The 26,098-nt window shown below is 36.8% G+C and overlaps 2 protein-coding genes across 5 annotated transcripts in view; both read left to right on the top strand.

Moving 5' to 3' along the window:
* LOC115446116 (kynurenine/alpha-aminoadipate aminotransferase, mitochondrial) overlaps positions 1-18,309 on the top strand; it is a 34,674-nt gene extending 16,365 nt beyond the window's left edge. For 2 of the 4 annotated variants that reach the window (XM_030172676.2, XM_030172674.2), the window contains exons 15-16: positions 1,704-1,792; positions 14,322-14,446. In XM_030172676.2, the coding sequence (XP_030028536.1) occupies positions 1,704-1,788 (85 nt within the window). In that variant the 3' untranslated portion in view covers positions 1,789-1,792; positions 14,322-14,446. Of the gene's footprint in view, positions 1-1,703; positions 1,793-10,312; positions 10,597-14,321; positions 14,491-15,016; positions 15,204-15,498; positions 15,760-16,316; positions 16,497-16,954; positions 17,153-17,742 lie in introns of those variants that run through there. The other 2 variants (XM_037445136.1, XM_030172677.2) reach the window with 2 other exon arrangements.
* A 2,296-nt stretch (positions 18,310-20,605) lies between these two features.
* Positions 20,606-24,160, top strand: LOC115446112. Its single transcript, XM_030172670.1, has 4 exons — positions 20,606-20,855; positions 21,819-21,977; positions 22,797-22,943; positions 23,887-24,160. Exons 1-4 carry the CDS (start codon positions 20,802-20,804, stop codon positions 24,055-24,057), a joined length of 531 nt encoding a protein of 176 aa, XP_030028530.1. The 5' UTR covers positions 20,606-20,801; the 3' UTR covers positions 24,058-24,160.
* The last annotated feature ends 1,938 nt before the right edge of the window (positions 24,161-26,098 follow it).

Raw genomic sequence — 26,098 nt, 5'->3', positions numbered from 1 at the left:
CGTGGAGTGCTATAGGCTATATATCATCACGCTATACCCAATAGGAGCGGAGCAGTAATGCCTAATCACAGGAACTACCGGTCCGAACTGAAAAATTCTTTTTGCGTTGGATAGCCCTTTGTTCGTGGAGTGCTATAGGCTATATATCATCACGCTATACCCAATAGGAGCGGAGCAGTAATGGCTAATCTCAGGAACTACCGGTTTGAACTGAAAAAATCTTTTTGTGTTGGATAGCCCTTTGTTCCTGGAGTGCTATAGGTTATATATCATCACGTTACGACCTACAGGAGCGAAGCAGTAATGAAACATGTTGCAAAAACGGGGAAAATTATTAGTTTTGAGAGCTTCCGTTGCCTGCGCTGCGTAAACGGTTAAAGTTATGCAACAATGATGTATGACGGGATTGTTCCACTTAAAAAGTTCTAAAAAATATATTATAAAACAAAGTCCCCCGCTGCATCTGTCTGTCTGAACGTGTTAAACTCAAAAACTACCCAACGTATTAAGATGAAATTTGGTATGGAGACAGTATGTTTGGGAAGAACATAGGCTCCCGGGAAACTTCTACTTTTATAACGGAAAACTTTAGCCTGAAAAACTTTATAACGCGGGCGGAGCCGCGGGCAAAAGCTAGTATATACATATATGTCGCCGCAGCACAGGGCCCTTATTCTGTATGATAGTGTAAACGCGTAACGCGGCCGTGTCATGTTATCTTCGAGAAATGTGCGTGGAATGGTATTCTGTAAGCCAAATTTCTATAGCCCTAAACATGATGCGTTGTGTTACGTGCTTGTTACGCACTGTCAAAATAACGTGCGGGATAGAGAATAAGGCCCCTGGTGAATTTCCGGAGCGATAGTGGCGCCATCTATCATTACATCGAGGAAGTATTAGAAGAGGAGGGAGGTCGACCGCTGAAAATATAAGGACCGGCTGAACGACGAGAGCTCAATCTTGTATGAGTCTTGTAGTAGTCTTCAGCAGTCTTGTTTGGACCGTCGAACCGAGCACATTGTGTATTCCGCTAGTGTTACTATGCAGTAAATTGTTAGTGAAGTAAAGAAGTGTTTCAATAATTGAATAACTGTCTGGAAAATAAATATAGACCGGTGATACCTTACCGGTCATGTCAAAAAATAACCAAGTAAAGAGTTTTCTCTACGACATATCAGCCCTGTATTATACACTGTCCCAGTGCTGCACGGGCCTCCTCTACTACTGAGAGGGATTAGGCCTTAGTCTACCACGCTGGCCTAGTGCGGATTGGTAGACTTCACACAGCCTCGAAAATTCAACAGAGAACATCTCAGGTATGCAGGTTTCCTCACGATGTTTTCCTTCACCGTTAAAGCAAGCGATAATTCACAAAGAATACACACATAATTTATTAGAAAAATCAGAGGTGTGTGCCCTTGCGATTTGAACCTGCGGACATTCGTCTCGGCAGTCCGTTCCACAACCAACTAGGCTATCACCATACTTCGATTGATTGATATTGACTGTTTTCTTATATGGTCATAGCTTGTGGAACTCTTCATCTGCAAGATTATTGCTAATCTAAATCACTCAAGATAGTGTTACTTGATAATTAAACCCATCAAGCAAGTCTTTTTGCAGTTCTTTTTTAAAACTTAGCTTAGGTTCCATAAAGGACCTAGCCTTTTGTACTAGGTGATCCACCAACAGTGTTGTTCCAGATTGTTCCCAGGGTCAAGTGCAGCGGGAACTCCGACTGGCAGCCACACAACAACCCCCAGATACGACAAGAATTTTAGATTATGATGGGGTAAGTATAATGTATTATTGTACTTACGTGAAAAGGATATGCATTCACGCCATGTCTCCTAAGGGATAGGTAGAGGCGCAACTGATGCACCCACCTTCCGCTGAGGATATTCCGTCACGTAAGGTGATAGGGGGTGGAATTGTCATATAGGGCACAAATTCCAGGCTCCGTGCTGATACTGAATAAAAAACCATATATCACTGTCCGACCCCTGGAATCGAACCCGAGACGTCAGCATTGCAGTGCCATATTACATACGCCACTGAGGCAGTTAACAGTAGTGAATAGTAGAGATATAATATATAGGTATAGGCGCGAAACTGAACCGGCTGGTCAGCGGACCACCATTTTGCTTAGAATCGGACGGACGTTCACAGTCGTTGCATTTCGCTGGCTATATTTTTGTGTTCTTGCTCTTCTGCTTAATTGTCAACTATTTTGATTAAAATCGTTGTCTTTTAGTAAATAAGTTAAGTTTTTGTTATAAGTACTAAATACTATTTTAATTTTGAGTTGATTGTCAAACTTATAAATGTTAAAAACGCAAAATAAGTATATAATATTTGGAACTAGGTATTGCTTCGCCTGCATGGAAACCTTTTACTGCTACAAAAGTTCCTACAACATTGGAGCGATTCATAGCGCCACCTTTACAACGCCAGTACCATCTGTTTAACAAATCTGATTAAAATATTCCATTTACTCCCAGGGAAGTAAATTAATTATTCCTTCCTAACTGAATTTTGTCCACGGCTAATCTCAACGGATCAGCCACGCAGGAGATATTATAGTGCACGTCGTGTCTTAACTATGAATATTCAGTGCGAGCTGTGGCTTTTCGTTTAGTTTTTACTTCCTAACCGATTTTGGACACGGCGGCCAATTTCAACGGCGGTCAGTTAAGTACGCAGGAAATGTTATAGTGCATAAGTGTGTGTGCAATACACAAGCACTCTCTCTTCACTCTCATAATCTAGAGAGACGGCCCGACATGACCGGAGAGATCAGCCGCAGGACCAACGGCTTTACGTGCTTGGTAGCTAATTAGCGAGAAAAAACTAGTGTTAGCTGTCAATTCGAAATAAGGAGGGAGCAACTGTCAAATGTCGCCAAATGCCTATATAGGAGTTGGGAAACCAGTGTGCCGCCCATTCTGCTGACGGACGTGCGCTCCAGAACATCTAGAAATCCAGTATTCTGTAGGATTTAAATAAAAAGATATTTATTTCATATAAATTTCTATCCCATTCCTAAGACTAGTTTATCTGGTAAGCCAGAATATGGTCTTCCCGTGTGACAAGTTTCATCTAAATCCTTTAGCTGTTTCTTCGTTTATTCCTTACTAGCTTTTGCCCGCGTGATATATTTTGTACGCGATAATATTTTCCGTTATAACAGTCATGCTTAATATTTTTCCGGAATAGAAATTAGCCTTTGTTCTTCCCAAGGTCTCAAACTATCTCCATTCTCCATACCAAATTTCATCTAAATCCGTTGGGTAATTTTTGAGTTTATCGTGTTCAGTCAGGTAGATAGATAAAGTTGGGGTCCTTGTTTTAAAATATATTTTTAGATATTTTCAAGAGAAACAATTCTGTCACACATGATTGTTGCATAACTATAACCGCTTACGCCGCAGCGCATTTAACGGAAGCTCTCAAGAGTAATAAATTTTCCCCATTTTTGCAAATTTTTTTATTACTGCTCCGCTCCGATTGATCATAGCGTGATCTTTCTCGATAAGCGGGCTATCCAATACTAAAAGAATTTTTCAGTTCGAACCGGTAGTTCTTGAGATAAGCCCGTTCAAACAAACAAACTCTTCAGCTTTTTATAATAGATATAGATAAACATCCAAACATTTTTACAAATTTGCATTTAAAATATACATAACTAGCTGACCCGACAGACGTTCTGTCTTAACTATGAATATTGAATTCGAATTATAATAAATTAACCGGTCCATCTGTGTTCAAACGATATTTGCAGCGCGCATTCGGTTAATCGTTGACAGTGATTTCAAACAACTGACAGTTATATAAATTTTATATTGTCGTTAAGTTTTCTTATGTTCCGCTCAACTTCCTTTTTTTGCATAAGAACCTTCTAACAATAATTAACACAACAAAAGGAATTATCGAAATTGTTCCATCCGTTCACGCGTGATGCGATGACCAAAGGAAATAGAGATTCAGTTTTATATACATAGATAAGATAAGATGGCACGTGCATGATATGTTTTATGAGATAATCTACATAATAAACACGCGTTAATTAAATACCTAGATATTTATTCCCAATGACGTTTTACAAATAGACGCGTCATAAACTAACAAAATTGCACATAAAAACGGCGCACTATTTACTATAGTCACATACCTGTACATATAATTACAAATTAGCTCGAAGAAGGAATACAAAGATTATGCATACATTTGTTAGAAAAGGATATATATATACATCGACAGTTACAGCTCGCATTAATACGTCCCGAATGTCGAATAAAATGCATTTATTGGTTAAAAAATAAGTTAATAGTATATACTGATTACTAACGTATGAAATGAAAGGTTTTTTCCATTCACAGTTAGAGTATAGTCAGGGTTTTATCGGTGTACAAATTTTAAAATGTTATTATGTAAACCTACTGTATATTAAATGATAAAGTATCTTTGTACGTTGTTTCTGTGCCTAATAAATAAAAATAAAATAAAACAAATAATTTGTAAATCGTCTAAAATCACAGGAAGGCATTTTGTTTATAAAAATGCCAAAAGTTAGTAAGCCGACTAGCGGCGACAGTGGTTGGAGGTTGTCAAAGTGAATGTCGGGCAATTACCTTGCTTTCTTTTTGCCAATATTGAGCTCGGACAACGTATCTATGTAATAAAAACATCTTAGTTTATTACATTAAAAAAATGTATAATATATGTTAGAGCATTACTTGAGCAAGATTTGATCTATTTGACTGAATCGATTTGGCTTTCGTGCTTCAAAAAACACCCTTATAAGTTCACTTTTTGTCCATCTGTCTGTTAATTTTTTTTCTCAGGAAACGCATGAAGTATCAATTTATATCAAACACTAGGGTCTATTGTCTCTTTTAGTTGTGAAATAAAAACTTTTTGATAAAGAATAATACCGCTTTCAAAAACCATAGATAAGATAGAGAATACACGAACAAATGTACGATAACTAGCAATTTTAATTAGTTACCGACGCCAAAATAGGTAACGTTAAATAATTTTGTGGTTTTTTAAGTCGGTTTAATTTTATGTGAAAAAGTATTTAATTTTTGCTTTTTTGTGTTAGTAAAAATCAGTATACGTCGAGGACAGCATAGGTGGGGACATCAATTTAAGGGTTTTCTGATGTATCTCCGAAGTCAAGGGTCTAACAACAATGTAATGTATATGGGACCACACGGCAAGCACCAACTTTCAAATAAAAAAATAATCATTAAAATAACTTCACCCAGTCAAAAGTTCTGAAGTAACATTAAAATAAATACAGTCGAATTGAGTATACCTATTTTTTTAGTCAGTTAAAATTAAACTAAAATATATGATCGTTTATGTCGCATATTCTTTTATTTCTCTAGGGAATCAAAACTTATAGGGTGCTACACTTATATACTTCCTCTGACCTGACATCCCTATAGTGCACTGGCGAAGGGTCCATATTACTCGACTCCTGCCGGCTTTCCTTTCGTAATCATTAGCACGATTTGCAATCCGCATTCATGGATATTATACCTACACCTGTACCTATACAGGGTCAAATAACCATATACTCGTCTTCACCTTTGCTGACATTGTGCCAAAAATCATCCATTAATAACAAATTTTTTCACCAAAAATCCTGGTTTTAGTTTTCTGATTTTTTGATCATTTTGTAGTTTATCTTCACCGTTGCTGACATTGTGCCAAAAATCATCCATTAATAACAAATATTTTCAACAAAAAATCCTGGTTTTAGTTTTCTGATTTTTTTATCATTTTGTAGTTTAATGCGAATATGGCGTATGCGTGGGTGTATTTCTGACTGAAAGTGTGATATTGTCGCTGCAACGAATTCTCTTGGACTCGTGTAGTGACATTAGGGCGCGTAAAATTAAAATTACTTTTAGTTAATATTAATTTTGTTCGAAACTTTTTTATTTTACATCTACGGCTCAATTAACATTGTAAAGTGTTATTTTCAAGTAGATGAGTATGTGGTTTCATTTAGTAACGCAATGTCAAAATGATCCTGTATAACCTATATAGAACGTTTAAACTTTGAGTCACATATAGGTACACTGCCTGGTAGAATTCGTAAGGTTATTGAAATTATGAAACTTCTACATAACTGCTAATTTTCGAATTATCAAGTTGGTTTATTTACAATGTGCCAATCCCTGCTTAGATATTGCATTGGTGTTTAGGGTCGTTCAGCTAAAACTATCATGTTGCCCCTTGAGAGAGCCCAGCGGGCCGTTTTAAAAACTATGTTGTGTAAATCCCACAGGTTCTCGACAAACTCGTTATATGTATAAACAAGTAGGTTCTTAGAGTACGTCAGTTATATATCCACAAAGCCTGCATTTCGACACACAAATGAACAATAAACTCTACAGATTACAACACATTATTAAGCAAGAGGTTTTTAATCCTCAAATTGCCTTTAGCTAACTCTAGTTAAGCAAAAATGTTTCAATACTACGACATTCTATACTATATTATCCCTAGATTTACAACAAGGTCTCTCGATTATGCCTTATAAAGTACTGTTCAGTTAGTGGTCTAATAAAATACTGAACTTCCTTAAAAATGTGGACTACGAATCTACAGAACATAACCTGAGCTCCACGGTCATAAAAACAGGTGCTATTTAGAAACATTTAAATTTAGTTCTAATTAGTGGTTACAATTTTATTTTATGCACAATTACACATACATACAATTAGACTGCCTTGGTGGCGTAGTTGTAGTGCATGCGCGGTACGATAGCGCTCTGAGGTCCTGGGTTAGAATCCAGTATTAGCCCGGAGTCTGGAATTGGTGCTCGATACGGCGATATGCTCGTCCCTATCACATATTGGGACGGAACATACTTGACGAAAAGTGGGTGCCCTGGTTGCGCCTCTGCATGCCCCTTCGGGGATAAATGCGTGATGTTTTGTGCGTGTGTGTGTGTGTTAGTTAGTTCGTACATTATTTTAGAAGTCTCTTAAATTTATTTTTCCCTTTCGTCCTTAAGTCTCAGTTTTAGTTTAACCCTGTCGTTGATAGCCCGAAATACAGGTATTGCCTAGTTTGGGCACCCTTGGAAATTCTAGTATTAAGGATCTTTTATATAAATTTATTTTAAATACAATATTTTTTATATAAATTAATTTTAAATACAATATTTTTATATAAATTTATTTTAAATACAATATTTTTATATAATTTTATTTTGAATACAATATTTTTTATATAAATTTATTTTAAATAGAATCAAGTCTCTGTTAATATGACTTTTAATAAACGATTTCATTTCATTGCAATATATTCTATCGGGTTCCATGTAGGAATATTGTACTCTTAGCCACTGAAATAGTCAAACATAATTATCTTTTTATACGATACCCGTAATTTAACTTTTATTGTACAAGCTAATTGTTGTCAAATGATCTCCGCTCGTAAACATAACAATAGTAGACACATATATCTTTTTAAACGATACCCGTTATTAAAATTTTATTGCACCATTGAAGAGCGTTCCTTGATATCAAATGATCTTCACATCTCCTAAACATAATACCAGGAAATACCTTCATTAGATTAGATGATTAAGATTTGGAATTTATCACATTATTTGACAAGTGTAATAGCACAAGTAATAATTTTGTTTTTTTTATGTTTTTCAAACGTTTTTTCCCTCTTCAAATTAATGTCACTGTTAGTATAATCTTGTAACGTGCATCTGTTGCCTTTCCCTCATAAATACAAATAGCGCTGAAAATATACGAAAATGTTACTAATAACGTATGATATTATCGTAAAGATTACTGATTAATGCAATAGATAATATAAGGATAGCAGCGACCCCGACTTTGTACGGGTAGCAGAGGATATATAAATGTAAAAATAATAATAATATCAGCCCTGTATTATATACTGTCCCACTGCTGAGCACGGGCCTCCTCTACTACTGAGAGGGATTAGGCCTTAGTCCACCAGGCTGGCCTATTGTGGGTTGGTAGACTTCACACACCTAAAATTCCTATAGAGAACTTCTCACGTAAGCAGGTTTCCTCACGATGTTTTCCTTTACCGTCAGAGGAAATGGGCAAATATTTTTTTTCATACAAAATTATTTAATTATAACATACATAAAACTTCTCGAATATCTCCGTTCATTTTATCGTAGTTATAATTTTCTGCCGACATTTCGAAGACTGGGACCTTATTCTCTATGCCACACGTTATTTTACAGTGCGTAACAAGCTCCTAACGCATCGCTTCACGTTCAATACAATAGAAATTGGCATATAGAATACCATTCCACACAAATTTCCCGAAGATAACATGACACGGCCGCGTTACGCGTTTACAGTGTCATAGAGAATAAGGGCCCTACTTGGTTACGTGGCGGACTGAGGCAAAAAAAAGGCTGTTGATTGACCGATCTTCGAAGAATACATTCAGTGTAGTCCTTCTGATATTTTTTCAGTTTATCGGGTTTGGACGGACAGACGCGGCGGACTTTGTTTTATAACACGATAAAGGATGGAAAAGTTATATAGTCCACCTTAATATTCATGTCATGTCATATCGTCAGTAAAAAGGCAATATAAGTAGCAAGCTCATTACCAATTAAAAAGACAATTTTAATGCTTATTGTGGTTTTGAAAAACTATTAATTTATGAATTTATTTAACCGAATTTAAATTAAATAATTCGATGTGTATTTTTTTTTTGTTATCTAAGAACTCAGTCATTTAATATCTCATTTAGATTATTTTTATTTGATACACTATATTTCCATTGGTCTCACATAAAAACGTTTGATGTATACCATCATCATCATCATCTCAGCCACAGGAAGTCCACTGCTGAACATAGGCCTCCCCCAAGGATCTCCACGTCGATCTGTTGGAAGCGGCCTGCATCCAGCGACTTCCTGCGACCTTAGCCAGGTCGTTCGTCCACCTTGTAGGCGGGCGTCCGACATTTTTCTTGCCAATATGTGGCCTCCACTCTAGAACCTTTCGATCCCAACGGCCACCGGTTCTTCGAGCTATGTGCCCGGCCCACTGCCACTTCAACTTGCTAATCCTATGGGCTATGTCGGTAACCTTTGTTCTCCTACGGATCTCCTCATTTCTGATTCGATCTCGTAGGGAAATACCGAGGATAGCCCTCTCCATAGCTCCTTGAGTAACCTTGAGCCTCCTAATGAGGCCCACAATGAGAGGCCACGTCTCGGTGTATACCATCACTTGGTAGGATATTTATATCGGCCCGAGTAGTCACAAGCGTACACGAGGTGTAAAACACGCCATAGTGACCCACATGAGTCGCGTTCCGGGATCGGCCTTTGTATATCCAATTTCCGGTTTGAAGGACATTGTAGCCAGTGGAATAAGACTTAACACCTCATGTCTCAAGACGGCGAGCGCAGTGGAATACCAAACAATACTTTGTAATTCAAGGTGTTGGATGGTGTTTCGGATGTCGGCCCGTTTACCATCAGGCGAACGGCAATCTCGTCTCGCCATTCAAAGAAATAAAAAAAAAACTAAACTACATACTTTCAACTCCAAAATATTAAGGATGTTAAGATAAAAATCTTATATAGGTATTATTGTTACTTTATTGCTCACTAGCTTTTGCCCGCGCCTCCGCCGGCGTGCAGAAGACTTTCCAGGATAAAAATCGCGCTTAAAGTGTGCCCTGGATAATATAATGTTTCCGTTAGATTATGCCTTAGGTAAATGAAAACTGTATTCAATACAATGCAGCGGTTTTTGTGTAACGTATATACAAACATACAGACAAATAAACAAAAAAAGTTTAATTGTTTTATTTTTTGCTGCTCTACTAAAAAAGATCCCTCCAATATAATAAATATATGTATATAAATAATTATGTGTTGAGTGACATTTAAACTGTATAAATTATAACCATTCTTAACACTAGGGAAATAAATTGTTTCTAATTATAATGTTGAGTTTTGTTGTCATACAAGCTACAACTTATATTAACGAAGTCAGCTTCAAACGGGACATATAAAAAGCATCCGCGCATTAGATGCAGGCGGCACTGCAGCCGAAAACGAATTTATTATTAAAATTCACAACTGCACACGGTTTTTCGAAACACGATAACATATTTTGTCAGAACATCGCTTTAGAATATTAATCGAAAAACAATAAATATAAAAACAAATTGGACTTAACAATGTCTTAACGCAAAACGGATAAATTAATAAACCGAAATCCTTTTATCATTTCATGATAAAGCAATCGCAAGCAGAATTGTTGAAAACAGTGATTTTACATTCACAGTGATTGTCGTGTTTCAAAAAGTCAGTGGTCTAGTGTAAAATGTGGGTACAAATATTTACGAAAAATGGCACGATAAAGAAAATTCTAGAGCCTTTACATGTGAACAAAGCGAAATACTCTAGTAATATTGACGTGGATCAGTTCTTCAAGTTCTACGGAGAGAAGGCAGATAGCGATGGCGACTTTAAACCTTTGGAAGAAGAAGATTACAATCGATTCATCAGTTCTAGATCGGCGATGCGAGAACCCGCTATTACTAGGCAAATCAGTAAGTAATATTATAGTATACTAGCGCTGTGTGGAAACAATTCCAGGTTAATTCTAAAATCTCGTTTAACTATCAATATTAGTACTATTTAAATCAGATTATTCGTTTCGTTTGTTTGGATACATGATTAGAGAGGAAGAAAGGATAGAATTATTCCATTTCCAATAGTCTTAGTGACTAAATTTTCTGTAAGACATTGGTAAGTCGGGAGCTGTAAACAAAAATCTATTACATTTAATCGTTTTATCCCATTTAATTCCCAGTATTTTTTGTTCTTACATGAAATATCAACTATAATTCTTTTGTAGTATTGTCCAAATTTCCCTAGTCTCAAACACGACATAGGAACTCTTATCTCCTTTTGATACCACATAATATTATTTTATTGGTATTGGTATTTGTATATATTATAATGTCAACCAACGAGACATTTTCTTTCTCCCGTTACACCAACCTGTCTTCATCCTCATCATCAGCCCTGTATTATATACTATCCCACTGCTGGGCACGGGCCTCCTCTACTACTGAGAGGGACTAGGCCTTAGTCCACCACGCTGGCCTAGTGCGGATTGGTAGACTTCACACACCCTCGAAATTCCTATAAAGAACTTCTTAGGTATCCAGGTTCCCTTACGATGTTTTTCCTTCACTGTTAAGAAAGCGATAATTCGCAAAGAATACACACATATTTTTTTAGAAAAGTCAGAGGTGTGTGCCCTTGGGATTTGAACCTGCGGATATTCGTCTCGGCAGTCCGTTCCGCAACCAACTAGGTTATCGCCGCTTTTTAACTAACCTGTCTTACTAGATGTAAACTGGTTAATTTCAGAACTTGATTTTACGGAACAATATTTCAGATATGTACTATTTCTATCCAGTCACACGCATCACGCCTTTATCCGCGAAGGGTTAGCAGAGATGCAGATACCCTCTTTACACCATATGTATTCCGTCCTTTAACGTCATGCGTGCGTCTGCGCCTGATCTGTTTTCGCCCATGTCGGATTGCCGCCACACCGGACTATACGAGTGCAAGAATAGAGAATGCACATGTGTATTGCGTACACAAATGTGCACTATAATATCTCCTGCATACCTGGCTGATCTCTGTTGATTCGGCTCCGTGACCGAAATTTGCAAAAAGGCATTAATTCACACTAAGATCATCGGCTTAGTGCAAATATTCCCCCATGCATGGGCATGCATTCGGTGTGAAGGTAGATTGCACAATATTTGCCCTAAGGTTAGGTTAGGGGTTAGGTTGGGATACATACACTCAAACATTTTATCTTGAAGAAGTAGCCAGACGCAACAAATACATCCACGTCTGCCGCGTGTATTTCCCAAGATATGATACAGAGCGAGCTCATGGCCAAACATTTTGAAAACGGTAAACTATTTTCAAAATCGAAAACAATATTTTACTTTGCCCCACCTTTTCTTGATTGGGTGAATTCGTCGCCATTAATCAAATTCACAAAGCTCTTGGCCACGGCTGAGTTAGATAAGCCATAAATTATCATGTCAATTGAAAACGTGTTAATAAATACTGATTTTGTAGATAACATACTGACAATCATTGTTATGTCCTTGTGTGATTACTTGGACAAATGAATTTTATTTCTGAGTGGGTAGGCAGAGACGCAAATAATTCACCTATAGTTTGCTCTTATATCCTGGATTTGATAGCTGTGTGAATTGGTATATCTAACATTAATTCCAACAATATTTTTCAAACAATTAAAGTGTTTTATGGTAATTCACAAGACTCATATTTTTTTCATGACCTGAAAATCGTACGGTGAACCTCAGAGTTTATATCAGATACAATTATGTTGTTACTAGACCAACTAGGCAGTTTTAATAGGGATTTTTGTTTCGAGCAAAACTGTCTAGTATTATATACTTGAAGATAATTATCTCCATTTCTATACTATACTAGTTGACCCGACAGACGTTGTCCCGTCTTAACTATGAATTTGCAGCTCGCATTCTATCAATCGCTGAAATTAACTTTTCTTAAATTTTCTAACGTTCCGCTCAAGTTCTTTAATTATTCATTCATAAGATCCTTCTCCTGACAATAACAAACACAACAACAACAAAAAAATTGTGTAATCGGTCCAGCCGTTCACGCGTGATGGCGTGACCAAGGGGAATAGGGATTCATTTTATATATATAGATGATAAAGCACAAGAGTTTGTTAGTTTGAACGCGGTAATCAGGAAATATGTACAGGTTCTAATTGAAACTTTATGTTTTAAATCACGCCAGTTTTACTCCTTTTAAAAACTTCGCGCGCACAGAAGAATGAGAGTTGGGATGATAAAAGTTCATGTAAAGTAATTAAAAAAAAAAACAATCTATGTACAACTAGGTCTTGCTAGCAGCTTCGCCCGCGTGTAGTAGTTTTTCGGGGTAAAAGTCCCGCTATATATTTTCCCGGGATAGAAAGACCATAATCTTCCCAAGGTCTCGAAACTATCTCCATACCAAATTTCATAAAAATCCGTTCAGTAGATTTTGAGAAAATCGATAACATACAAATAGACAGGGTACTTTTATAATACGTATAGATATGCGTATCACATATATTAAATACAGCCGAATTTCTGCTACCGGTCAACCACTAGTGGTATTAAACTTGACAATGAACAACATTGATAGTGTAGATATCCGCATCGATTATCGCAATTAAACGTTATCGCGGATTACATCGTGTTAGCTGGCGTGTTTTGCATGTAACTGAATGATAAACCTTGATCTACTTCCTTGAAATAAATACATTTAGCGTTGTATAGGTTGATGCTAGTGTAGAGGAACAGATGGTTGCGTTCCTCTATGGAAGGGGAAGGTTTCCCATCAGGCAGATGTTGTAACCGGCCGCGGCCCCTCTGACGGTTCCTAATCGGAGGTGATATAGGTGGTCGGCCGGCATAATTGTGTCAACTGTCAAGAGGTAATCATGTCTCATCAGTTGGTATTCTATTGGACCCCACTAATAATCATCAGGTGCAGTGAGGTCACATTGCCCGTATAGAAGAAATTCACATTAACTATTTTTTGGAGTTAATCTCTAATTTGAAGTGAAATCGTTTGTATATTTATTACATAGCGTAGCTGCTAATGGCCGTATTCTGTGACTCTGCTTATAACATATCTTTGTAAATCCTTTTTCAAATAATTTTATAGAAAATTAAAAGTATAAAGGTCCATCCATAGCCAAATCTAACCCTCATGAAATCCGTTTGTCTGACAAGAAACTTTTCCTCAAAAACGCGTAGGGTTATCAAATTCTAAATTTATATTAAATACTCGGGTCTTCGGTCTCTTTCAAATGTGATTAAATCCAGCTTTTAAGTCAACACTATTAAAAGATATAACCGTTTATGTCACATAATTAGCGAGTCCAACTCATACTGTGCGTTATTTTAAATTAGGTATATATTATTTATTTATTTATTTAAATATGGTTCTCCAACAGTACAGACATTTCTTGTTCATAACATAAAAGTAGTAAAGTCACATTCTGATGTATGTACCAGTTATAGGAGTACACAACACTCACAAATTAGTACGCAATGTTGATATTTTACAAAAAGACAGATTAAAACTAAAATCTACCAACTAATAATTACAAAGCAAACATAACTAGGATATAGATCCTTATATAAATTCGTACTTACTGTATTAATTTAAAGCCTAAATATATTTTTTATTCCAGCATCTCTCGCGTACAAAGTGGGCAAACGGATGATATCTTTAGCGGAGGGTATGCCCAACGAGGAGGTGTTTCCGTTCAAGCGCCTCTCCCTGGAGATGAAGGGCGGTGGAGGGATGCTGTTTGAGGGCAAGCAGTTGGGAGCCGCGCTGCAGTATGTGCCTTCGCAAGGGTACGTGGAATTACTTTAAATGGTAATAGTTTCAAGTTCCCCTTAATATAAAAGTCAATGGTGTCACCCTTTTTCACTTGCAATTCAACTCAAAATTGAACTGTTAATGTGATGCAAGACTCTTTCAGGGTTGTTGCTAAAACAAATTTAGCTCTGTTTTGACGACCTGCTGTCAAAACTCATTCAGGGTTTCTTGATCGGGTTTCGAACCCAGTTCCTCCTAGTATACAGGCCGTACAGATATGAAAAGGAAGTCGATGATACCAATGTAATATAATGGCAATGGTAGCAGAGTTAAGGTTCGAAATAATACTACATGGAAACGGCGAAGCGATAGACTCTGAAACCAGATAAGTAGTTAAGTCGTGCAAATACGATTCATGATGCACAAACCTACTCCTCCAGGGGTAAAGATATGGGCCCATGTATCTTTAAACAAATTACTCTGTCGCCTCTTCATTTCTTTTGTCAGAGCCAAGCCATTTTCGACCATACAGACACCATAAATAATAAAAACTTATCACAGTCTCCCGTCCCTTCTGACGGAGCTGCGTCAGTTCCAAGAAGACCTGCACCGTCCCCCGCCGATCCCTCGGGATATAATGGTTATGAACGGCGGGCAGCACGGCATCTACCAGTGCGCGGAGCTGTTCCTCGAGCCAGGAGACCCGCTGATTACCACCGAGTATGCTTATGGTGGACTTCACAGCACAGTGAGTAGTTTAGTTGTTCTCTTTTATACCTGATGGTAGGATTATAGGTATCCAGTTAGAGTATCGATTAACGAGTGCCTTGCCAGTCGACATAATTTTGCCGGCCTGTTTGTTTATGTCGAATTATTGCCTCATTGAGTACGATACTCAAAAGAACTAAATTCTATGGGAAAAGCTAAGTTGTCCGAATAGCAAGAATTGTCAAAATCAGAGCAGTAGTTTCAGATATCAGTGCGCTTAAACTAAAACTTCACTAATAATAGTTTCCAATATACCTTTATAATTCCACTTCCAGCTCAGACCCTACAACCCAGAAATCCTGGGCATTCCAGAAGACGAAGACGGTCTGATTCCGGAGACGCTGGAGTCTGTCCTGCAAGACCGTCTCTCCCGAGGATTGAAGATGCCCAAGATGATGTACGTGATCCCGACCGGCAGCAATCCTTCAGGAGCCGTCATACCTGAAGAGAGAAGGAGGAAGATCTACAAGCTGGCGTGCAAATACGACTTCATCATCGTGGAAGATGATCCGTACATGTTCCTTAATTATGACGAGGTGAGTGTTTGGGGTTGTATTATGAAAGCTAAGCGTAGGTTTAGGATTGGGGATATTGTTTGGTAACAGCCAATTTGGTGAATCACAAATGTCCTATTTTTTATGTCTGGTGTGTGAATTTCGAGTTGCTTTTTTTACTAATTTAACTTTGAAGGTATGTCAGTGTGAGTATGTTCTAGAATGAAAGTTGCATTGTGTAAATTTTCGAAATAATGAGCGGCTTATACTTTAAGTTTTGGTATATGTGTTAAATTTAAAGATTTAATGGATAATTGATGATAAAAAGACTTTCTTCTTCAGGTAGTCATCGCTTAGGTAGCTAGTGAAAGGCTAGTAGGTTAGCTAGGTTAGGGCTTTAATCGTCGTCACGCGTTGTTCCCTTTGTCTTTATTAACATTATACACTGTTTTATTTAATTTCTTTCCTGCCTTCATTTATTTAATGTTCAATATAAAATGCCTTTAGTCATATAAAAACTTCATTACGTTGACTATAAGCACAAGTATGTTCGCCGACGTGTTTATTTGAAGTGATTTGTGAAGCGGCGGGTGTTGTAGAGGCGCGTGGCGTCGTTCCTGTCGCTGGACGCGTGCGGGCGCGTGGTGCGGCTGGACTCGCTGTCGAAGGTGGTGTCGGCGGGGCTGCGCGCGGGCTGGGTCAGCGCGCCCGCGCCGCTGCTGCAGCGCCTCGAGCTGCACGCGCAGGCCGAGCTGCTGCACAGCTGCACGCTCTCGCAGGTCAGGGAGCTTTGTAATGCGCAGGCGCAACACACGTATTAAACATATTGTAGCAAGCAGGCTGGACGATGTTCATTTTTCAAATATCGTGACGAATTTTCGTTTCATCGAGTTTCAAATCACGTTTTAAAAAAAGTTTCACTTCAATATTACTGGTGGTAGGTCTCTCATATGTGAGAGTTCGCCTGGGTAGGTACCACCGCAATGTCTATTTCAGCAACCAGTAGTGTGCAGTCACTGTTGTGTTGCGGTTTGAAGAACTTTGTAACCAGTGTAACCACTGGCCATAATAATACTTAACATCCCATGTCTCAGGATGGCGAGCGCAGTGGAATACCAAACAATACTTTGTAATCCAAGGTGTTGGTGTTTCTACTATCGCATTGCTTACCATCAGGCGAACGGCAAGCTCGTCTCGTCATTCGAAGCAATAAAAAAAAAATTGTCGGTATCCGCAGGCGATCCTGCTGAAGCTGCTGAGCGACCGCAGGGCCCTCGCCACTCACCTGCAGTCCGCGCGTGAGTTCTACCGCGCGCGCCGGGACGCGCTGCAGCGCGCGCTGGAGCCGCTGCAGGGGCTCGCGGCGTGGAGCTCCCCGCAGGCCGGACTGTTCCTCTGGATGCGGCTGCGGGGCGTCAGCGACGTGTACAACATGGTGCGTAGACTGCAGTACACTAATAGGGCATTTTTTTTTTTTTTTTTTTTGTGCTTTTTTCACAACACTGTCAAATTTTACAAGTTACATAATAAAGGTATCGGTCTTAAAACTATTTTTACAATAATTGTCATCTTCTTGATGTGAATACAGCTAGCGTATTGATAGATTGCAATATTGTATACAGTACTGAATTGAAAATCACAGTGATAATTACAATTACAATTAAGTATAATGAGTAGGAGTAGTAGTCTTGTGTCCTGTCTGTGTAGAACTGTCCCAGTGCTGCACGGGCCTCCTCTACTACTGAGAGGGATTAGGCCTTAGTCCACCACGCTGGCCTAGTGCGGATTGGCAGACTTCATACACCCTCGAAAATTCCTGTAGAGAATTTCTCAGGTTTCCTTACAATGTTTTCCTTCACCGTTAGAACAAGCAATAATTCAGATTAGAATTAGAAAAGGCAGACGTGTGTGCCCTTGGGTTTTGAACCTGACATTCGTCTCAGCAGTCCGTTTCACAACCAACTAGGCTATCATCACTTTAAAAAGACCAAAATAAACTTTATTATCTATGTATATAATGTCCAGGTGTTCCACACGGCGTTCGAGCGAGGTCTGATGCTGGTCCCAGGACATGCCTTCCAATACGACAGCACTGCTCCCTCTCCCTACCTGCGGCTGACGTTCAGCAAAGTCAAGCTCGAGGACATGCCCATCGCAGCATCACATCTCGCGCAACTCATACGAGAGGAGCAGCAGGCGCAGCACAAGAGAGTGACGGGGACTCAATAAGGAATGTATTGTACCCTGACCAGGAATATAAAACACCTCGTGTAAAATGTGGAACTATTTAAAAAATTATAATGTTCGAGATAGAAATGATGCACGTAAAGCAGGTTGTGAATTTAAGGAAAAATATTATTTCTGAACAATTTTAATGTGATGTTATGCAGGTTTTTTATTTTCCTGGTCAAGTTATAATCGAAATTAATAAAATTACTTTTGGAGCAAGCGGTTCTAGCGCTGAGAGGTTTTAGATAATTATGTACCCACGCTGGCCTAGTGCGGGCTTGCAATCAAATAGTCATATTTATATTGTAATTTATTCAATATTTTGTAAGTATTTTATAAATAAAATTTAATATTAAGGAAAAACTGTTTTTTATTTTTATTAATGTAAGTATGTGAAGCTAGTGACTGGTATTAGGAACTCTAACTATCAATCATATTTTTCAATTGAGTATCACATCACAAAACATGAAGAGAAATAATTACAACTACTTATTATGTATATTTAATTGTAGACATAGAAGAAAAAAATATATGAGGATCTTTATTAGCAACAGAAGCCAAAACAAGTCTTTAGAATTTTTATCTATGTTTGTACACGGATCACGAAAAAATTTCCGCATGAAATTGAATGCAATTTTCACAGATGTATTGGTAGAGGTCTAACTTAAAATATAGAATACATTTTATCCCGAGAAAATATAAAGCAAGACTCTTATCCCCAAGCAAAAGATAATTTTAAATACATGTTTCCAACAAGGAAGCCAAATATTTGCAACTACTTTCTAGAATCTAATATTTTGCTGTTAGCTCATCGAGCGATATCTTTTGACACAAGTATAACGTATAGTCCGACAAACTTATCTGGCCCGGTGAGAAAGTCGCTGTTATGTCAGCGAATGGCAGGCAGGAGCCTTATTCTCTATCCCGCACGTTATTTTGACAGTGCGTAACAAGCACGTAACACAATCATGTTTAGGACTATAGAAATTTGGCTTACAGAATACCATTCCACGCACATTTCTCGAAGATAACATGACACGGCCGCGTTACGCGTTTACACTATCATACAGAATAAGGGCCCTGATTGACTTTTCAAAACGACGTCGTTAGTTCCTCTTTCGGCCACCGGGCCAGATAAGTTTGTGGCACTATAACTAACTTGTGTTTGTGCGTTGACAAGTTGTAACATTTGACATAAATTTGCTTTTTAATTCGGCATCATAGAAGTGACTGCACCGACCAACCATCAGTAGCCAATCCACCACATTCGTCAGCATTACTTGTATTCTAATTTAAATATTACACTATAGCCTAAAAAACCTTTTAATTTATGCCGCAACGGTCGCCTCTGGTCACGGAAGATACCCATCAATGATGCCCAATTATTGAAATTGACGCGATTTTAAATTCGTAATCACAGGATATGGAGCATAACTTTAATCCTTGTTTTGAAAACAACATTATTAAAATTTTCTGGTCCATACATTATGAATTAATTGCGAATTTACGTCTAACAAATTTAGTCTGTCTGTTTGTGTTATTGCAATACAAACCGATGTAGTCCATTCACGTGCATTTATCGCGGCCCTAGGCACAGTAAAGTGTGTATACCTCATGGTTGCTAATTCACATTGATACCTATAAGGGCTTATGAATATTTCCTGGCCTTCTCCACTCTTCCCATCCCAAGAGTTTTCCTTTCCCCACTCTACCTTCCCAGCTATCCCCTCCAACTTACCTCCAGGCCCTGCAGTCGCTAAGCCAGGGGATTCCAGTATACCCTTCGCAGGATTCCCCCGGTGTTGATTGCGGAATCCGTCAACCAAAAAAAAAACTATAAGTATAGTGTATTGAAAACCGAGTTGGTCAGTTTTTAGGTGGTGTGATCGCTGGGTCTACAAACAATGTTTTACACAGAGATCAATTAGGTGTGAAAAGTTTTTTGAATTCACCCTCTAAAACATTAATGGGAGATTATAGTTTGTATAGACGTTCGTAGTTTTTTTTATGGCATATAGGCTTGCGTTTGACCACTATCTCGCCTGATGGTGAGTAATGACGTAGTCTACACACACACACTGGAACACGCTTGCCTAGAAGATACCTGTATACTTAACCTCCAAATTACATTAAAATAAAACTATTAACGGATTCTATCGCGCTTATTTATATTATTATTTTCCCGACGTTTCGAAGACTGCAGCCTTTAGTTTAAGGGGATTGTAATCTTCAAAAATACCGGGAGAAAATAAGAATAATAACCGTGATGAAATATCTAAAATAGTTTTATTTCAATCTCTAACTTTCGCGTAAATATAAAATCACTCTGAATGTCGTATTTCGTATTTACACTTTTGTTTATCTATATATAAAAATGAATCCCTATTTCCCTTGGTCACGCCATCGCGCGTGAACGGCTGGACCGATTTCACTATTTTTTTGTTGTTGCTTTGTTTGTTATTGTCAGGAGAAGGTTCTTATGAAAGAAAAATCAAAAAATAGCACGGAAATTTAGAAAATTTAAGAAAACATAACGAAAATATGAATTTTATATAACTGTCAATTGTTTGAAATAACTGTCAGCGATTGACAGAATGCGCGCTGCAAATTCATAATTAAGACGGGACAACGTCTGTCAGGTCAACTAGTACAATATAAATCAGGTGTGTCGTAGTAATTCAACAAAATTTTAAAATAGGTGTTTTAAATTGTATATTGCAAAAGAATTAATCGACAAATAAACTGCCTTCCGAACGGAGACGCGTACAAAATATAGTTTAGATAATGCGATGGATAATATAAGTAGGACCATTTAACAAACAGATCTCTGTTCGACGCGCATAAACCGCGCTACTATGTCGGGCACAAGATTCGGTATACTATTAACTTTCTGCTTCGGGATGATATATGTAAGTTCATCTTTATTTCTTCTTTATTATTTACTAGCTTTTGCTCGCGTCTTCGCCCGCGTGAAGGAGTTTTCTGAGATAAAAGTCCCGCTAAAAAAGTATCCGATTTAATTATATCTATGGCTCACTATTTTGGTCATAGTGGCTTCCACATAAAAGCTAGATATAGACTGTCGTGGACTTTTATTTAGAACTATTTAAGACAAACAATCCTACGGTACATCATCTTTGTCTAACTCCAACGGTTTAGGCAGCGTACGCCAAGATAGCAATTTCTTTTCCGACTTACTTGATATGTATCGTTACGTATTTACTTAATAACAATCAGTCTTACTTATATACTTGCTGTCTAAGGCATTAAAAGGTTTGCATATATCAATATTCAAAAAACAAAGTGACTGACGTATATTTTAATATATATTTTTTATTATTTCATAAGCACAGTATTTAAATTTCATTTAATGTAGGTACGAAACATAGGATGGTAATATAATTTATAAGTTCCGATACATGCTGCCAGATGGCGTGCAAAAATGAATTGTTTTATAACATAAATCGATTTACAAAATGAATAGTTCCTTATAGTAATATCACTGAAATAACTTTTTGTTATATAAATAAACCTGGACAAATTAATAACAGTTTTTTTTTATATTACTATTAAAATATTATATTATCTATCCAACTAACGTCTTATATCGTTAAATAAATGATTATTCTTATGTAATAAATGTGACATAAATATTTTAAATAATTCAAACAATGTAATATTGCATACCGTCCTCTGGTTAAATATGTTTGCTTTACTGAATCATCATGTATAATCATTTGTTTTACCCATATTTGCTAAATAAATATACCTATCTCATAAAGTTAACAGTTTTCTAAGACAGGTGATTCAGTCAATTTACTACGACACGTTATATACTAACAACATTAACGCTAAACTTTATCAAATTTTAGTGTTATTTTGAAGTAGTACCAGAAAGGATAGAGTTAGCCTTTACTCATCCTGATCACATCGTGAATGCCTCGGCAATGGTGAAGCGCTACGGACGACGAAGTCCTTACTACATAACCGGGAAGGGAATATTGAAGCAAACATGGAACAACAACGTCACGGTGAGTCGGGAATGCAACGCAATATGAAGAAAAAACCTCGTGGTTTGCATTAAAAATAGCTGACGCGACAGATGTCCCCTCTTAACTATGAATTTGCAGCGCGCATTCTGTCAATCGCCGAAATTTACTTTTCTTAAATTTTCTAACGTTCCGCTCAACTTCCTTGATTTTTTCTTTCATAAGATCCTTCTCCTGACAATAACAAACACAACAAAAAAAAATAGCGAAGTCGGTCCAGCCGTTCACACGTGGTGGCGTGACCAAGGGAAATAGGGATTCATTTTATATATATATAGATGACACCGTTACTGACCCTGGTGGTAGGTGTCTCTGTGAGAATCTGTCTGGGTATGTACCACTACAATGTCTATCTCTGCAAGCAGCAGTGCGTAGTCATTGTTGTGTTCCGGTTTGAAGAACATTGTAGCCAGTGGAACTACTGGACGTAAGACTTAACATCTCATGTCTCAGGATGGCGAGCGCAGTGGAATACCAAACAATACTTTATATGGTGTTTTTACTGTGTATGGGCGGTCGTATCGCTTACCATCAGGTGAATGGCAAGCTCGTTTTGTCATTCAAAGCAATAGAAAAAAAAAGAAAAAAAGTTAGTCATAATGATTACCAATATTTATCCAAAATAAATTCGTTTCACAGTTATTCTTAATTTAAAATTTCGCCGCGAGCAAGAGCGGGCAAGAAGTAGGGCTATCTTGCAATCGCCATCACTCCCGAATCGTTGCGCCTATTGACGTCACTCCTAATTATATGCATCTCTTTGTTATTAGGCAGTTATTAACTTTTGTTTGTGTTCTCCAGGTGCATGTGGACACGCACGAACACCTTCACAACGAGTACCGGCTCTCTTTTATGACGATACACGAAAAGCTTTGTGACCTCATGAATAAAGACATTTTGATGGGAAACATACTTCGTAGGTTAGGCTTCGTCTGTCCTGTACAACCGGTGCGTATTACGCTAATCTATTCTAATTGACTAAAAATATGCCTCCATGTTCAAAATTGTGATGGATCTTAATATAATTGCCTTTTCATTATTTAACATACTCAAATGTCTATATTTTATGATACTAGATCTAAAATTATGAGACCCATATTTTTTCTTTTTTCAAAACTATTTTCATTCATGATTTTCACTTTGAATTGTGTTTTATTCTGAAACGACGTAATCTCCAAATGACGTCACATATACGGCTCAAGATGTAATGACCTTTGCTTTGCAGTAAAAAAGAAGTGAAGTGACATTTTTTTTTGTTTGTGACAGTTGTGACGTATTTTTTTGTTTGTGACGGTTGTAATATTGACATTTGACATTGACAAATGACGGTGCCTTAGTTCTTAAAGTAAATAGTAAGGTGGACCAAGGAACTATTTCATTCAAACGTATGTGTGACGTCATCAAGCATTTTTTGGTTTTTATTTTTTTTCTTCGAAATGAAGTATTAAAAAAATATTAAAAATTCATAATCGAACTCAGAGTAAAAAAATTAGACAACGGTATTTTTGTTTTAGGCACGTTTACATTTTAAAATGTTATCAGTTTAAAGTAAATTATTTCATGTTCGACCACATGCGGACATTTAATGGATGTAATTAAGTGATTGTTTATACCTGCGCGCTCATGGCTGTGTGTGTAACTTATCTATGTATTGTATGTATTTGTGTGATTGTTAAGTAATTTAGGGAGTAATATAAACCCGCCATAATGGCTCATAGGTGTGTCCTGTTCCGGGATTAGATGTATATCCGGTTCCAACAGGCCGACATAATTGTACCGACTGGCGCGGGGTTATCATTTCTCGTCAGTTCTATTAGACCCACTCCACTTACCATCAGGTGCAGCTTTGTCACTTTGCAGAAAATGTATAAAAAATATATATTTATTCTAGGGTGTGGTCGAGCTTAAGAACTCTACATTTAAGTGGGATAATTTCCCGTACAAACTGCCTTTTTCTAAAGCCATGGCCAACATGACGGCGCGCAAGACTGCCTCCAATGAACTACTGATGTGGGTAAAGCTGTATTTCACCATCAAGCAACACAGAAACGCGAAACCCTGATTGCATCAACACCGCCTGCCTCCAAGCAATGTTCAAACTGGATAACAAAATGATGAAAGTGATATATCAGTGAAAGTTGCGTTATTATTAAATTTTTATGACGGGAGTCTATTTTTTTTAAATTTATTAATGTGTAAGTTTCCACTTTAACATAATGGTATTAACATTGGATACTTGAAGTAGGTATACCAAGGCATTCCATAAATATCAAACAGATAAATACGTTATGCCTATAAATAAAATTCTAGAACTAATTTACTGACACGAATCAAGTCGATAGTTTATAAATTTCAGAAACTATGAGAAATATTTTCTTTCGGTGTAATCTGCGTGATTTGTAGTTGCAATGTTTTTGCTTCAGCGCCATCTAGTTGTCACCATATAATGTAACATCGCGTGTTTACATTGTCGCCATCTACAGGAAACATGTATAAACTATAGATGACAGCACGAAACCGTAAAAGCCACAGTGTGGATTTTCACCTTATAATTTATTTAAGATAATATGTTTTTTAATATTATGACAAACTAGCTTTTGTCGAACCTTCACCCGCGTGAAGTAGTTTTCTGGGATATTTTTTTTCCGACTTACTTGATATGTATCGTTATATTATGACCAAATTACACAAAATCATTATAAATTGTAGCCTTTGTGTTATTCTGATGTTTAACCAATATTATGGCAAAGTTTCATCCAAATCTGTTCAGTATTTTTTTTGTATTAAATTAACGACAACACTTACAGGTATTTTTATAAATGACATTACGAGATATTTATTTTTTATAACGTTTATTAATATTTGACACTTACATATACTTAACCATCAAATGTAAATACTATTCTTGGCAACGTAATACAATTTTCCATTATTTGATTTATTTTCTTTGTGTCAATGAATCCAGGTAGAGAATAAGACATCGTCAACAAATTTAATAATATTTTTCATGTCTATGAATATTTTAAAAGTATTAATTTTCGCCACTAGATGGCAGTACTTTCGTCTTGTACGTTCGCTATATTGGGACATTGAAATTTGATTTTTACTTCAAAAGTTTTTAATACAGCGCATTCCGTCTTGAAATAATAAAATTGAATCTACTTGTAATGAAATATAGATATTTTAATGATAGAAATTAAATCATGTTTGTTACGTTTATAGCTACTCGACAACAGATGGCACATAAGTCTATTACGAATCTAAAAATAATTAATATTAAATATCGTCGCTGTAGGTGGAGAACTAAATAACTCAAAATTTCTAGTTTCGAGATAAACGCGATTAACTGTTTTTTTTTTTCGTTATTTTTAAACATTACTAAAAAACTATAAATAATTTTAATGTCGGTATTTTTATATATCTTGGGTCTTATTATCTATTATATTATGCATTAACAAAAACAACTCTGACCTGAAGAATAAAAATATAAAAAAATAAAAACTTCTTCTTTAATTCTGCCACAACAATGTTTTGTAAGTTTGCTGAAATAAACTAAATAACTCGTATAGTTATTTAGTTTTGCCACACTAGAAACCATATGGTAAAGTAATTATAAGGTTAAATAATTACAATTATAGAGTTTATTAAAGTGAATACCATTAGGATTTTCAATGTCTAAATTAAACAAATCAAGTTGTTTAGTTCTTCTACACACTTGATTAATTTGTTTACAAACAATAGACTCGAGGGAGAATTAAACAACTCATTTTATTTAATTTCTTTACTATTGAACAGATTATAAGTCGCAGTTTATTGATTTTATTATTTAATTATTTACTTTGTCTACAACAAAATATATATTATTTGAATATATTTATTTGTCCACTTTTAACATAAATAAAGCTATAATTTAGAAACGGGATAAGATAATGAAATGCTTGTTAGGCCAAAATATGCGCCATGTTTTGGGCGTCTATGAATAAGGGGGTAAACCTATAGGGTACTTACCAAAATATTAACAAGAAGCTAAGTCTTACAATACATGTAAAGTAAAAAATATGAAAACCATATCAATTATATTTTATAATAACAAAAAAACGGAT

The sequence above is a fragment of the Manduca sexta genome, chromosome 5 (assembly GCF_014839805.1).
Source record: "Manduca sexta isolate Smith_Timp_Sample1 chromosome 5, JHU_Msex_v1.0, whole genome shotgun sequence".
In the NCBI taxonomy this organism is placed as follows: domain Eukaryota; kingdom Metazoa; phylum Arthropoda; class Insecta; order Lepidoptera; family Sphingidae; genus Manduca; species Manduca sexta.
This window is presented reverse-complemented; position numbering and strand designations above follow the sequence as displayed.